The sequence below is a fragment of the Mycteria americana genome, chromosome 7 (assembly GCF_035582795.1).
Source record: "Mycteria americana isolate JAX WOST 10 ecotype Jacksonville Zoo and Gardens chromosome 7, USCA_MyAme_1.0, whole genome shotgun sequence".
NCBI classification, from domain to species: Eukaryota; Metazoa; Chordata; class Aves; order Ciconiiformes; family Ciconiidae; genus Mycteria; species Mycteria americana.
In genome coordinates, this window is record NC_134371.1 from 60,368,013 (window position 1) to 60,383,141 (window position 15,129).

At 62.4% G+C, this 15,129-nt stretch overlaps 1 protein-coding gene across 1 annotated transcript; it reads left to right on the plus strand.

The window, feature by feature from the left end:
* Positions 1 to 2,178: 2,178 nt before the first annotated feature.
* FOXD2 (forkhead box D2) lies at positions 2,179 to 3,622 on the plus strand. Its single transcript, XM_075509278.1, is given in 3 exon segments — positions 2,179 to 2,997; positions 3,000 to 3,043; positions 3,045 to 3,622. Coding segments are annotated over 3 exon segments (1,332 nt in total). The 5' UTR covers positions 2,179 to 2,201; the 3' UTR covers positions 3,537 to 3,622.
* Positions 3,623 to 15,129: the final 11,507 nt, after the last annotated feature.

Genomic DNA, 15,129 nt, shown 5'->3' on the forward strand with positions numbered 1-15,129 from the left:
CATCTACTTTTCCCTCCGGTGGAGAAATCCTCCCCGATCGCAGCGCTGGCGGCGAAGATGCGACCGAGTCCGCGCAGAGGCTCCGGCTCTGCAATAGCTGCTTCAACGGGAGAAGTGCGGGCGAAGCGCCGTCCGCTCCTGCCTGCTCCTGCCCCTGCCCGCTCCTCGGAGTCCCCCCGAGCTCGGCGAGCCTGTGCACCGAGTCGTTAGGGCTTGAGTAATTGTGACCGGCATTTGGAAGCGGGGCCGCGCAGCTGTTTGGCCCGGCTCCCCGGTATTAGTGCTGGAGATTTTATCACCAAATGCTCGCACCTGTTAACGGCAGCGACTGGCAATTCATCACCGCGGATTCTCACACTGCTAAACGCGGCCCTGGGGGGGGCAGAGATCTCCCCCTGGCACCCCCTTGGAGGAAACCATCCCCTTCCTCCCTCCCCAGGCATCCTCCCCCCGGAAAAGTGGCTGCGTGTTTGCAGAGCCTCTAAGGGGAAAAAAAAATCAAACCCGTGTGAGCGTGGCTCGGTGTGTCCGCAGCAGAGACAGGGACATCGGGCTGCTACAGCCACCCACGGGGCGTGGGGTGGGCGGCTGCAGCCGTGGCCGTGTCCCCCGCCCTGCGCCGGGGTGGCCGCCCCGGCCTTGCCCTGGGAAAGGGCGACGGGGGCTCTGCCACCCGCGGGGACACCGCTGTGGCTCCGGGGGGGGGGGCTGGGGTGCCTCTGGTTACAGGGAAATCCTCCCGCTTCGGCTGCAGCCCGCGGCAAGGTGGGTGTCCGCTGCCCACCGCCTCCTCCCTGCCAGCCGTCGGGGGATGCCGCGCCTCGGGGGGAGCGACGGCAGGAGAGCGGCGGACAGGAGATCCCGAGGCCGGCGGAGATGCCCCGTCCCGGAGGGTGCCTGGGGCCCGGCCGGGCTGCGGATGGGCCACCTCGGAAAGCGGTATCCGGCCGGGCCAGCCCCGTCGGACGGGGACGCGGGACTCGGGAGCCGTCCCAGCGCCCCGCGGACACGCACAGGCTTCCCTTTGGTTATTTCTCGCGTGGGGGGAGGCTTGACTGAGCGTTGCTCCTCGCCTTCCGCCCCGCACCTGCCGGGCGGCAGCATCCGTTCCGCGGGTGCGGGCCCGCGGGAGCCCTCGGGGAAGGCGGGTTTCCAGGCAGGGTGCTCCGGGCTCGGTGACGTGTCGGTGACGTAAGCGTGTGCAGAAGCGGAGCGGGGATCCCCACATTCACACACAACCCCCCCGGGGGTCCCGAGGGCTCGGCCCTGGCGGAGCGAGGGTCCCCGCCGGCGCGGCTGCTGGAGGGCTGCAGCTCAGCCCCCAGCCCCGTGGGTGGGCAGCCCTCAGGGGAAGAAGGGACCCTCCGCGGCCCCCGGGCGGAGGGAGGCGGCCGTCGCACCCCGCAGGAACGGGCCCTGCGAGCCTCCAGCACCGCGGGGTGCTTGGGGCGGGGGATGGCTTTATCCGGCGCCGACCCCCCTCGCCCCCCGCACCAGCCGGCTCCAGGCGGGGCCGGCGGCATCCGAGCGCCGGGGGAGCGGGCAGCGCCGTTCCTCGAAAGCATCCCCGCCGCGGGCGGGGGCCGCGCTCCCCGGGGCCCGGGCCGTGCCGGGCAGCCCCTCGCCGTGCCCCGCGGGGGCTGCGGCGGGCGGCGGGCGCCACGTGACGCCGGGGCGGCCGTATAAAGGCCTGGGGAGCGCTGGCAGGAGGCGCAGAGCGGGAGCGTTTCCACCGGGTCGCAGCTCGGGAGGGGAGGGGTGGGGAGGGGGGAGCCGCCTTCCCAACTTCTGCCCTCCCCCCTCCCTCTTCCCCCGCCCCTCCCTCCCGCCCCCCCCCCCCCCCGCCCCGCCAAGGAGCCGCCGCACCACCGGCTTTTTTTTCCCCTTCCCCCCCCCTTTCATTATCATTATTACTATTATTTATTATCGCCGCTCCCAAGCTCGCTGCCCGGCCCCCGGGCGTCCCGTCCCTCCGCCCCCGCCCCGCGCCCCCTCCGCCGCCCCTCCCTCCGCAGCCACCACCCCGCAGCCCTGCCGCGGCCCCGCCAGCAGCGGCGCGGCGAGCGGGGCGCGGAGCGGCGGCGCCGGGGCGCGGAGTCCCAGCGGCGGCCGCAGCCCTCCGGCACGGCCCCGGGCCCATCCCGGGAGCCGCCGCTAGGTGGGGGGGGGAGCCCGGCCCCGGCCGCCCCGGCCGCACAACAATGACTTTGGGCAGCAGCGGCGGCGGCGGCTGCGGGATCATGTCCGAGCGCTCCCCGGAGGAAGAGCCGCTCTCCGAGGTGGAGGACGCGGATATCGACGTGGTGGGCCCGCCCCAGGATGGGGGCAAGTACAGCGAGGACGAGGAGGAGGAGGACGAGGAGGAGGAGGACGAGGAGGACGGCGGCGATCCGCTGGGGCTCGCCCTGCCGCGGAGCGGGGCCGCCAAGGCGCGCATGGGGGGGTCCCCGGAGCGGCTCTCCCCCGCCGGCGGCTCGGAGCCGGCGTGCGCCCGCGGCGCCGCGCCCGGGGAGAAGGCGCCCGCGGGCGGCGGCGGCGGCGGCGCGGGGGGGAAGAACCCGCTGGTGAAGCCGCCCTACTCCTACATCGCCCTCATCACCATGGCCATCCTGCAGAGCCCCAAGAAGCGGCTGACGCTGAGCGAGATCTGCGAGTTCATCAGCGGGCGCTTCCCCTACTACCGGGAGAAGTTCCCCGCCTGGCAGAACAGCATCCGCCACAACCTCTCCCTCAACGACTGCTTCGTCAAGATCCCCCGGGAGCCCGGCAACCCGGGCAAGGGCAACTACTGGACGCTGGACCCCGAGTCCGCCGACATGTTCGACAACGGGAGCTTCCTGCGCCGGAGGAAGCGCTTCAAGCGGCAGCAGCAGCTGCACCCGCCGCACCCCGAGCTGCTGCTGCGGGCCGGGGCCGCCGACCCCGCCGCCTTCCTGCCCGGCTTCGCCTACGGACCCTACGGCTACAACTACGGCCTGCAGCTCCAGGGCTACCCCCCCCACCACCACCACCACCACCCCGGCGGCGGAGGCGGCGGCGCCGCGGGCGCCTTCCCCTTCCCGGCGCCGCACTGCCCGTTACCGGCTCCGCCGCCTCCCGCCGCCGCCTCCGTCTTCTCCGCCGCCTCGGGGCTGCCCTCCTTCCTGGGCGGCGAGCTGAACTGCAGGAAGTCCTTCTACCACCCCCAGCTGAGCCCCACCGCCCTGCCCGCCGCCCTCCTCCAGACCCTGAAGCCGGACCCCACGCCCGCCGGCGGCGGCGGCGGCGGCACCACCAACCACCCCTCCCGGCCCTCTTTTTCCATAGACAACATCATCGGGGGGGCCGTGCCCCCGCCGCCCAGCACCAACCCCAGCGCCGCGCCCGCCGCGCCCTACCCCGCCGGCCAGGCGGGCCCCCCGGCGCAGGTCCTGGCCGTGCTCAGCCCCGCCTTGGCCCCGGCACAGCCCCAGGTCAGCCTGGCACACGAGCCGCTCCTGCAGCCGGCCCAGAACTTTTCCAGTAAAATCACAACCCTGAGCAGCTGTCATTTTTAAAGTGTGCCGGGGAGGGGGGGGGAGAGTCGCGAAGCAAACGGCCCCTTCCCAGCTCTCCCCCCTCCTCCGAAACCGCTCTCCTTCCCCCTCCCCGCCCCCCCATCTCCTCCTGTTGTGTTTTAAGGTAGGAAATATTTCTTTTTTTTTTTTTTAATTTTTACTTTATTTCCAGGCTCTGTGGCATCCAGATCTGTTTGTGTCTCTTTGCTAGGGAAAAAAAAAATTAAATAAATCGGGATGGCGGGAGGGGGGAAAGAATAACACGATTTCGTCCCGCAAGCGCCAAAGCGTATTTATAAAGTGGCCGTAACAGAAGCGGGGACCTGGGCTGGTTGAACACGCAACGTCTTGCGGGGGGTGAGAGGGGGATGTTAAGAAAGAAACGGTCTTAGTGTGGGAAATGTTTCCTTTGAGAGGTGCGGGTTTTCCGCGGGGGTCCCCCAAATCGCTTGGGAAAGCGGCCAGGGGAGTTGCAGCCGCCCCCGGTCGCAGCGAGCCCGTTTTCATTCTTGCAAATCTCTCTCCCGGGCGGTTTTGCCATGTGTGTCTGTCTCTCCCCTGCTCTCAAAGAAAATGTTTTAATGCCTCGATCTTATTTTTAGTTTCTTTGAAGCTTCGGGTTTGGTTTTAAAAGGCACTGTTTAGGGTTTCTTTATTTTTAAGAAGAAGAAAAGTCGGTGAAACTCAGGACTGCGGTTTATTTTTTTTCTTCTTCTTTTTTTTTTTTTTCCCCCAATGAGACATTCAAATGCACGTTTAAAAGAAAATCCGATCCGTCAGGAAGTTTGTAGAATTCCCGTACTGGGTTTTTTGATCCCCCGTTTTCCCACCCCCTCCGTGCGTGGGTTTTTTGGTGTATTGGTAATTATTTGTACATAGATTATTCGGGAGCTAATGAGCGGAGTCCAGTTAACTCTTCACTGGTTGTGCATCCGTCATATCTATTTTATTGAGAGAATCTGTGAATAATTTGATGTGCAAAAGGCAACAGAATTTTGTCCACCGTTGGTGTAAATTAATAAATGTTTGTGACCTGGTTAAAAAAAAAAAAAAATCCCAATCGTTCTTTGCGATGTCCTTTGTCACGCTGAGAGCCGAGAGCCCCGCTCGGGCCTCGGGGAAGCCAGCGGCTCCCACCCTCGGGCTGGCGACCCTCGGCCGGTCGCGGGGTTTCGGGGCCGGGTCGCCGGCGGGGTTGAGCCTCCCCTCCGCGGCCGGGCGCGCAGCCTGCGCGGGGCTGCTCCGCGCCGCCTGCCTTCCCACCGCTGCAGGCTGCCACTCCGGCCGTGCCTCCCCCGGCCTCTTTACCGGCCGGGCGTGGGGGGGGGTCCCCGCTTTGGGTCTACGGGCCGGCAAGGGAAAGGACCCCCCGGAGGTTTTTTTTGGTTAATTTTATTTTTTATTTCTTGCTTTGCTTTTTGGTGCCCCCCGCCCCCCCCCAAAAAAAAAAAAACGCTCTGCCTGTTTCCAGGGAGAGGGAGGTGGGGGCCGGAGAAAGGTTATCCCTGCTCTCCCCCCTCCGCCTCCCTTTATTTTGTTTGGAAAAGTTGACACATGAGAAAATAAGTTGGAGGGTTTCCCCCCTGCACACACGTCCCCCTTGGGCCCGCAGCATTTGAATGACCGAATGAAACTTGATCTCCGCCTAAATTTTGCAACAACTTACAAAGTAAATAAACATCTTTAAGCGTTCCCCTCTCTTCCAAACCTCCCCCCCCCCCCTTTATTTATTTCAGGGACCAAACGTGGCTCTTTGGTTTGTTTGTTGGCAGGGACCCTGATCTAAAGAATCGAGGCCTTTCTGCCCGTGCAGCCAGCTGAAGGAGAAGGAGAAAAAGAAAAAAGCTGAGACGTACGAGGCAGGGAGCGGGGGACGGAGCCGGTCCCCGGGCGAGCGGGGCTTTGTGCGGGGCCCGCCGGGGCGCGGGCAGGAGCCGGGCGGTGTGCGCCGGGGCGGGGGGGGGGGGTCGGCCTTTCTTTTCTCTTCCCCCCCCCTTTTTTATTCCCCCCTCCTCTGCCCCTGTCTGTGCCACCTCGAACCTCCGCGCAGTTTGTTGATGTTGTTCCTGAACGTGCCGCCTCCCCGCAGCGAGCGGTCTCACATCTCGCCTTCACACACATTTGCTTTTGAAAAGCGATCTTCGTGTCCGGCACTTGGTTGTCTCCCTTTCATGTCCAGCTCCTACAAAAGAGGCTACAAGACTCGACATGGGAGAAAAGAGGAGGCCAATGAATCTATTTTCCAGATTGCCAAGCACATGGTTGGAAATTGAAGGGGCTTTTGTAGCATTTCCCCTTCCTCCCTCCCTCCCCGCTCCTTTTCTTTTGCTTGTGTGCAAATTGTTCAATTGCTCTGGCAGGGGTGTTCCTGACAAGCTCATTACTAGAAGGTGCCAGACCCCTCCTCTCCCTCTCCCCCGAAGTCTTTGATGAAGTTAAAATGCGCTGATAGCTGCTCTCGGGGCTATCTTTGTTCAGCCTCCTTTAATAACCGAGCCTGCTTTGAGGAGACGGGATCCGAAGGAAGAAAGCGATGTGCAGCGAGGCTGGGTGGTGGTTGTGTGCCTGGAAGAGGGGGGGACGGGTTATTTTAATATAAAGTAGCGATTTTTCATATTTTTTGTGGCTTGTTTGTTTGCGAAGCGCTGGAGGAAAACGAACCGAGGGTGCCAGGAGCGGCTAAGAAACAGCAGCCGGTGCCCGTGGGGCCGAACGAGAGCGTCTCGGCCCTGCAGCCCCCGCTGGTCCACGGGGTTCTCCAAGTTGGTGGTCTCAGGGTCTGGAGGGATGGAGGGGGGTCCTCTCTGCAGGGAAGCGGTGTTTCCCCGGAGAGACCCCTTCCCCCACACGCTCAGGGGAGGGGGCTCGGGGGGCTTCTGGGGCTGGGACACCTTTCCCCGGCTCCGTTCCCCTTCTTTCGTCTTGCGGAGTCATTGTAGGCTTTTAAGCCGCGGTCGCCGGCCGGGATTGAAGCTGAGCTGACTTGGGAGCGGGGGGATTTCCCCCCTTAACCGGGAGCCGCGGTACCCCCCGCAGAAAGGGCCGGGCGGGCTGCCCGCTGCCGGAGCTGCCGGCCGGGCTGGGCTCGGCTCTCCCGGGCCTGCGGGGAGCTGCGAGCGCCGGCGCCGTTGGGTTGGTTTTTTTTTTTTGTGGAGGGGAAAGATCCCCCAGCGTCTCTAACTTTAGATTTTTCCCATCCCTTAAATTTCCCTCAAGCACCCGAGCTCTTTCCGTGCCCCGGTCAAACTCACGCCGCCTGCAAAGATCTGCGTCGCTCGGGGAGCCGGGGGGGGATCGGCGGAGACCTCCCGGGAACCGGCTCCCCCCCAGCCGCCGGGGCGGGGGGCGGCGGGGAAGGGGCCGGGGGAGGGTCCCCTGGGGCCGGGAAGCCCTGGCCAGTCTCGGCTCGGGGGGTTAACGCGAAATCTTGCCTCGGCGAGGCAGGAGGGATAATGGCTCCTAATTACGGGGCTGGCTGGCTCCGCAGCCCCGATCTTCACGGGACATTATTTTTAAGCGTTCAGCGAGGATCATTTTTCACGCCTCGCTGCCTAAAGGAGGGTTTTATTTATTTATTGGGGGGGGGAGGCGGGGAGGACACCAGCAATAACCGAGCACTGAAAGGAAAATAATTAGCTGTCGCAGTTGCTGCTTGGGAGTCCCTGGCCAAAAAGGCGACCCGGCATTTCCCTTCCCTCTCGTCCGTAGGCGAATCTGCCCGGTTGTCGGTGTTGCTTTCGGTGGTTGTTTTGCCAGCTTTAAAGCCCGGGCAAAGCCGGGCCGGCGGCGACCCCGCTCCCGCCGCGGGGCCCGATCCTTTGCCGCAGGTTTGGGTTTTTTTTTCCCTTTTCCCTTTGGCTCCCGGGCTCGGCTCGGCGGCTCTTTCCGAGCGGGGCCGGGGGGATGCGGGTTTCCCCGCCTTGCTTTGGCTTTGGGCAGACATCTGGGGAGCTGATTTTTTTTTTTTTTTTAATGTGCCCCCACTCCTCTCCTTTCTATATGTCAGATGAAGGGGGTGTAACAAAACCGCGATGCTCTCGACGTATTTACTTCGTGGAGGTTTTTCGTGTGTGCGCAGCCCGGGCGAGGCGGAAAATGGGGGTTTCTCCTCGGGTTTATCGGGGCGGGATAAAACGATCCTGCCCCGGAATATTCCCGTCGGGACCGCAGCGTGTGTGTGTGTGTGTGAATAATTTATTTCTCTGCTTTCGCTTAACTAAGCCCGTGTTAAGCAGAGCGGGTCCCGAGGAAGGAAGACAGTGGCCCTTCCCTCGCCGGCCGGGCTCCGACCCGCCGGCTGCGGGCTGCGGGCTGCGGGCTGCGGGACCCCGGCCCGGCCGGCCCCGCTGCACCGCCCGCTCGGCCCTCGCCTCCTGCCTGCTCCCCTGGCACCTTCTGCTTTCCATTACTGCCGATTTGGAGAATTAGGAAAGGTCAAGATCTTACTCCTTTCTCCGGTATATTTTTGGTTTTCTCTTTCTAGTTCCTCGCAGACCCGAACAAAAATAAATCAACCTGGATTATAGAAACCACCTTTGGACATCAAGAGCATCTTTTCCAATAGCTCAGCCCTTCCTCCGGGCCTGCCCTGGCCCTTCCCTGTGACTGCACAGAAACTCCCGTTTTCAAGGTGGATTTAGGATTTAATAATAACGCCCAGTCTCTCTGTGCCCCGGTGCCCGACCTGAAAACACTTTCCTGCCTTGTAACTTTGGAAAATAACTGCCCTCCAGCGTCTTCTTTCCCTCCCCATTTCCCTTTCGTTTCTTTCCCTTCCCAGCACAGAAAGTAGAGAAACGAGGTTTAAAAAAAAAACAACAAACAAAAACTTTTTCCGATCTTGGGAGGGCGGGAGGAGCAGTCGCAGCCGACTCAGCCGCAGGAAAATTGCCTTGGAAATTAAGTTGGTGCTTTCGAAATCCTCCTGGAGATGTTCGCGGCAGGTCAGGGCCCTGCACTCGCCCCTCCGTGTGTCTGTCGGGCGAGGAGAGGGGCCGGACCCGCGCTCTCCCCTCGCCTCCCGGACCACCGCTCATCTTTCCTTCCTCCTTCTCTTCCTCGCCTTTTCTCTTTCTCGTCCTCGCCTTTTCTCTTTCTCGTCCTCTCTTTTTTCTTTTTTCTTTCTTTTTTCTCACTCTCCCCCTCTTCTTTCTTCTTTCTTTCTACCCTTCTTTCTGTCCTTCTTTCACTCTTTCTCTTTCTTTCTCTCTCTCTCTTTTTCCCTTTCAACTCTTCTATTTACCTGTTTCTTTTTCCCTTTCTCCCTCTTTGTTTTCCTCCCTTTCTCTCTCTCCCTCTCGTTCCCGTTTCTCTCTCTTTTGCTTTTTCTATATTTTTCCCTCTTATCTTTCTTTTATATCTCTTTCTCTTTTCTCTCTCTCTTTCTCTTTTTATCCTCTCTCCCTATTTTCATCTTGCTTTTTCTCTCTCTTTATCTTTTCCTCTCTTTCTTCCTCTTTCCCTCTTTCTTTTTTCCTCCCTCTTCTCTCCAGTCTCACCCGCTTCGTCCCGGGTCCATCGAGGGCCGCTCTCCCGCTCTCTCCAGGAGGTTTCCAGCTCTGTCCAGCCCCGGGGATCGCTCTCCCGGCCGCAGCGGGGGGGGAGGAGGGTCTCCCGCCTTTGAACCACGGGAGACACCGGCGGCCCCCCCCGGGCTCGGCCCTTTCCCCTGCCTGTGCCCGGTGGGCTGCGGCGCAGCTCAGGGCGCGTTTCCTGGAGCCCAGCACTCCGGCCGGCGGCACGGCGGCCCCGGGAGCACATCCCCGTACACCCCCCCTTTTCACCGGCCCGTCGGTGCGGTTACCGGGGGGCCCGTGCCGGAGGCGGCGTCCCCGGCCCAGGCGGGGTGGCAGGGGCGAGCGTGTGCCCGTCCCCGCTCCCCCCGGGCTCGGCCGGGGCCCGGCGCCCGTGCGGGACCCGTTCGCATGTTGTTGTTTCATTAAATAAGATGCGACTTGGAGCCCCAAGCCCGCGGCAGCAACAGGTGACGCTGCGGTCCGGGACGGGAGGAAAAGCACTCGTGGCAGGGTCTGATCGCGCGTTTCCAAGCCTTCCTCATCATTCAAATGCTAATGATCTCCTCGGGTGGACGGTACCGGGATGCGCCCTCCCGCCGCCCGGGAAGCGGCTCGCCCGCCCGGCCCGGCCACGCTGGACAGCCGGTACCGAGCAGCCCGGAGCCTGGCGGCCTTTCCCAGCGGCGGGCGGGCGGGATGCCTCGCTTCCTAACCGCCCTGGCTGCCCGCATCCCTCCCCCTGCGAAGCGGATAAATTAGAGATCTGGATCCGGAGGGAGTCGTAATCGTGCATCCCTCCGTGTGCCAAAGCAGGTCTCGTAAACCCGAAGGCAAACCTGCATGGGAGATAATCTCCCCGTTGGGAGGTCGGGCGGGAGCCCGGAGGGGTGTAATGAGTTTGTGTGTCGGTTCCTACAGGGGAGGCTTCGTGTCGGTGCCTCGGGATCTTTCTAATCACCGATTTGGCGGTGTTTCTCCCATCCCCCGGCCCTCTCTGGGTAAGGAGGGTCGGGCTCCATGGCGCAGGGTGGCAGAGAAGCGCTTTTCGGGGCCGTCCTTGTCCGTTTCGATCAGATTTCGATTTTCCCGCTTTAACTCGCCTTTTAAGTGAAATTTCACTGCTTTTTCGTTAATACCGGGGTTTTGAAACGGGTTAAACCAACTCTGCCGGTTCCTTTCACTGTCGCAAAGATTCCCAGATGCTCCACTTTTCCCTGCCGATGGAGGCGAGCGGACAGTCCTCGCAAAGTCCGCGAAACCTGAATGAGCTCCCACTCCCCCCCCCCCCCCCCCAATCACTCCTCAGCAGCGAGAGCCGTCTGCAGGGCACACGGTCGCCTTTCATTCCAGCCGGACTCCCTGCAAAATCCGTGGGAATTTTTCCTCCCACCCGGACGAGATTACCTGGGATGCCTCCCATGGTGCCCCTCCATCAGCCCTGGGCAGAGGCAGAGGCGGGGGGACACAGGACGAGACCCCGGGTGTAGGAAACCCTGCCTACAGCCGGGTCGGAACGGAGCCGTGCAGGGGGCACCCTCGGCCGCAGCTCAGCCGCGGCGGGCCGAACCCCCGGCGGCCCCGGGACGGAGGGGCCCCGCTGTGGCTTTAAATTTAAACAAAGTAAGTGGAGAAGGAAAAAATTCCCCCGTCTGGGGATGGGGCCAAAAAATGCCGGGGTCCAGCCAGACGGACCCCCCTCGCCTCGGACCGCGGCTCCCTCTCCGCGGCAGGTCCCGGCAGGGTGCGTGGGGCGAGGGGAGGGGGACGTGAAGCGGCTGGCGGGGCAGTGCCGGCCCCCTCCCGCCTGCAGCGCTCCCGCGATCTCCGCTTCCCAGGAGAGAGACGTGGCCGCAAAATAGAGGCGACAAAAGGAGCGGGCAGAGCTCGGCCGAGAGCCGGGTGAGAGCCGGGGCCGGGCGGGAGGGTGCCCTCCGAGCACCCATCGCCGGCCCGGGGGGGATGTGGGGGGCAACCCCTTCCCTAGGGGAGCAGGGTCTCCCAGCAACGCTCTCCCGGATCTGTGGCACCCAAACGCACCTTCCCACCGCTGACCCCCCCGGGATGTTACAGGGGTTATTTCTGAAATGCCCTTTCCTCACCCCCCCTCCCCTTTTTTTCTTTTTTCTTTTTTCTTTTTTCTTTTTTCTTTTTTCTTTTTCCTATTTAATGACTTCTCTTGCAAAACCTGAGGCCGCTGCCACCTAACGCGGATCCCGGCACTGAAATCCACGTCTCCTCTGTGATTTACAACCCAAATCCCAGTCCCATGACCTTTCTCTTCTCCCCCCCCGCCCCGGGTCCCCCACCCTCGGTCATGTGGGACACGAGTAAATTTATCCACCCTGGTGGAAAGGCCTCCCTTCTGCAGTTGCTCCGGAGAAGCCCGACACGTTTCATAAGGAGGATAATTTCGTTTTCCCACCTCTCTCTCTTTCCCTCTTCTTTTGAATTCGGTTTTAATTTCATTTTCTCCCCTGCCCCGCAACGCTCCCATCTCCTCTCGGGCATGCTCCTACTCTGTGTCTCTCTTTCAATAAGCCCCTGCCAAGAGGATCACTTCAGAGGGACGTTTCTGACGGCTCTTGAGCCCAGGAGATGGTCGAAAAGGGCATTTCTGGCCTGCCGGGAGCTGCGGCCAGCTGAGCCCCGGCTGCGTCCCCGCAGCCTCCCCTGGCCCCGGGGCTCCCCTCCCGCCGCAGCGCGGAGGGTCCCACACCCCCTGCGCTCTGCCCCAAGGAGCTGGAGTTGTGGCTGGAGGCCGGGACCCCCCTTAGCCCTGCGGGAGGGGAGACCCACCCGCGGCCGCCTCTCCGTCTCTCCCGCGGCTCCGGCTGGTCCTTCCCCCCATCCCGGCCGCTCTTCCCCGCCCCAGCTCCTGGGGGGAGACCGCACCCTCGGGTCCCCTCGGGGAAGGGCGACTGGAAAACAGCCCACCCCGGGTGCTCCCCCCGCCCAACCCATGCGCGTTTTCCAGCTGCAGCCGGAGGTGGGGAACCTGTAGCCAGGCTGCGGGGGGGTCCCCGTGTCCCCCCCTCCCCATCTCTGCTGAGAAGTGGTGGCATTAAGAATAGGGTGTGTGTCGTCCCCCCCCCCGGGGGCAGCACGGCAGCTGCAGAGGTTTTGTGCGAGGGAGGCAGCTCCGGAGGGTCGTGCAGCCCCTCAGGGAGGCCGGGGCCAAGCGGTGCCCCCCAGACCCTGCATCCCCGGAGCGCCGGGCCCCGCCGTCCCTGTCACAGCGCGCCTCGGCCCCTTCCCCGCCCGCGACGGGCGCTCCGATGGGGGTGCCCGGAGCACCCCCCGTCTGGCCCGGAGCGCTCGGCGGATGCTCGGCGCGGGCGGCCCGGTGCGGGTGCCGGCGCCGCCAGCTCCGCCGTCGGGACCGGCTGGAGGAAGCCGCTCCGCCGCCGCAAACCGCGTGTGAACCGGCTGCGGGTGGCTCCGGCTCGGGTTGCGCCGAATCCCCTTTTTTTTGTTATTTTGGCGATGCCAGCCGTGGGCACGCTGCGGGTTCTGCCCGGAGTGGGGATTTACCCCACCCTCACGCAGGTGTCGGGCACATTTTGGTGGAGGAAATGAAACCACGGCTCTGAGCGGAGCTGTCTGGTTCTTTCCCCTCCGTCCTTGCCCGGTAAACTCCTGCCTACGGGCTCCCGTGGAAAAAAAAAAAAAATGGCGAGAAATTGATAGAAACGACTCGCTTCCCGGCCCCGCTCAGAGATCGGGAAGGATATTCGGGAAAGCGTCGCTGAAATCCCGGAGAGCCCGATTTCAGGCACTGCCATCGGCTGCCGGCGACGAAAGACGGGCAGTACATTGTCCCATATGGAAAATGCACATGTTGGAGCCCCCCGCCAGATCCAGTTGATATTAGAGTCGATATTCCCAGAATTTTCCATTTGCTTTTGCGCAGTATTCCTTGGTCGCCCCTTTTTTATGTGGCCGGGACAGAACAGACGGGAAATATTCATCAAGAGGGAAGGGTGTCTTGTGAGAACAGGAAACACGGGTCGTTTTTTTAAACACCTTTTCTCGCCTCAAGTTTCGAGGGGAAAAATAAAAACGCGGGAAAGCAGCGTAGCAGCGCCGGTGAGAAATAATAAAAGCGAATCAATCGGAAACGAACCTTTCCCCGAAAAGCAAGTGGCGAAAAGTGGATTTCCAGCGCGGGGCCGGGCCGAGGGAGAGGGTCTCACCGCCCACCCGCAGGTGCCTCGGCGGGGGCTTTATAACCCACAGGTTGGTACCATTTTCCCCGCTCCCACTCGGAGCAGGGATCGACCCTCGTTCCTTCCCGCTCCCAAATCCCGGCCGCCTACGCCCCTTCCCCGCAGCCCTCGGCTGACAAACTGGCCAGAATTGGTCAAGTTCACCTCCGCGCTGCTCCCGCCGCCTTTCCGTTGTTTGCCCTCGGCCGCTTTCCCCGGGAAGGTTTAAATCCCCACCACCCCCCACTTTGTTCGCATCTGGGTACCGGTGTTATTTCCCGGGCTGCCCCGACGGGAAAGGTGCGGGGTTTCGCCGGGCTGCTGCCGGTTTTTAAGGAGGGAGAGGCACGGAGGGAGGGAGGGAGAGCTGTGCCCGGGAGTGGGGGGGGCGGCCGTCTCTATTTTAATGTCATTATAGTTGCCGTGGCAACCCATTGGATCACTCCTCCTGGAATGAACCTTGTGACAATGGTTGGTTTGAGAGAAATCGGTAAATGTGCAACCGAGGGACACAGCTACATTACCGCGAACAACAGCGAGGGTTTAACATGTGACCCTTCCAATTACACTGATGATACCTCGGTGCAGCTGCCTCCGCCGCGCTGCGGAGATGTGACTCTTTGGGGGGTTTGGGGAGGGGTCCAGGGGCTGTTTGGGGGCACAGCCTGGTGGGGATGGGGCCGCAGCCCGCACGCCCCTGCCCTCCGGGGGAGCCCTAGGAGGGGAGCAGCATCTCTGCACCGGGATGGTGAATGTGGTCCCAACCCCTCCAAAAAAGAAGAAAGGAAGAAAAAGCTTCTCCGGGGGAACGTGGAGGGAGCTGAACAGGCGGAGGGGCTGTGGCTGCGGGGCTGGGGAATAAGGACCTGCCTGGGGGGTGGGCAGGGACCCCCCCGGCTCGGCCCGGCCCGGCCCGCCGCCCCCCCCCGGAGCACACAGTACCAGCGGCACATCTGTGGCACGGCTGCAGGGAGGAACGAACAAAATACGCTCCCCCCCCCCCCCAAAAAAAAAAAAAAAAAAAATTAGTCTGAAGCCTTAAAATATGGTTCAGAGAATTACAAGTAATCAGAGCTGCGGGGGTCAGCAGTGCAAACTTTTTAAGACTAATGTTTATTTAGAAAAGTGAGTGGTGTCTGCGTTGCTTTTCTAGTGCCCCAGCACAAAAGTCCTAATGGCTTTTGCAGACTTTCCGTCACAACTCCTGCACCGGGCGCGGGGACCACCGCCGACAGCAACCCCGAGCCGCCCCCTGTCAGAGGGAGCACTGGCACAGGGTTTTAACCCCCCCCCCCCCGTCTTCCCATGAATCAGTGACAATATTTTCTGCACCCCCTCCCCAATTTTGCCCCGCTTTCGCGTTTGTTTGATGTAACCGGAACCCTCGATGATACCGCGGAGAAGAAGAAATCGGGGGATGGGGACGGCGATTTCCCCCCCTCCCCAGCGCCGTTCAGCCCCGGCCGGCTGCGGTCCTGAAAGCAACGCGGGGGTTCAGCCGGGCTGGAAACCTCGTTAGGAGGAACCCGGGGGCAGAGGCAGGAACCGGCGCGGGGCGGGCTGGCCGGTGTCCATCGGGGAGGCATGGCTGGCAAACCCATTCCCCCCGTCTCACCCCCCTCCCCGTTGCCACCCTCCAGCCGCTCTCCCGGGAGCCCAGCCAACCACCAGTCCCTGTGCAGTTTTGGGGGGGTCTCTGCTGAGCCCACCTCAAAATTCGGGGGATTTGACTTCAGAAATTCAGAAACTGCAGAAATTCAAGTCTCCATCTCGGAATGCTCCTTTTGTTCCCAGGACTGGAGAAACAAACTCATCAACCCCCAAAACCTCACACGCCTTTTGGGGTAACCCCCCCCTCGACTTTAAACAGGA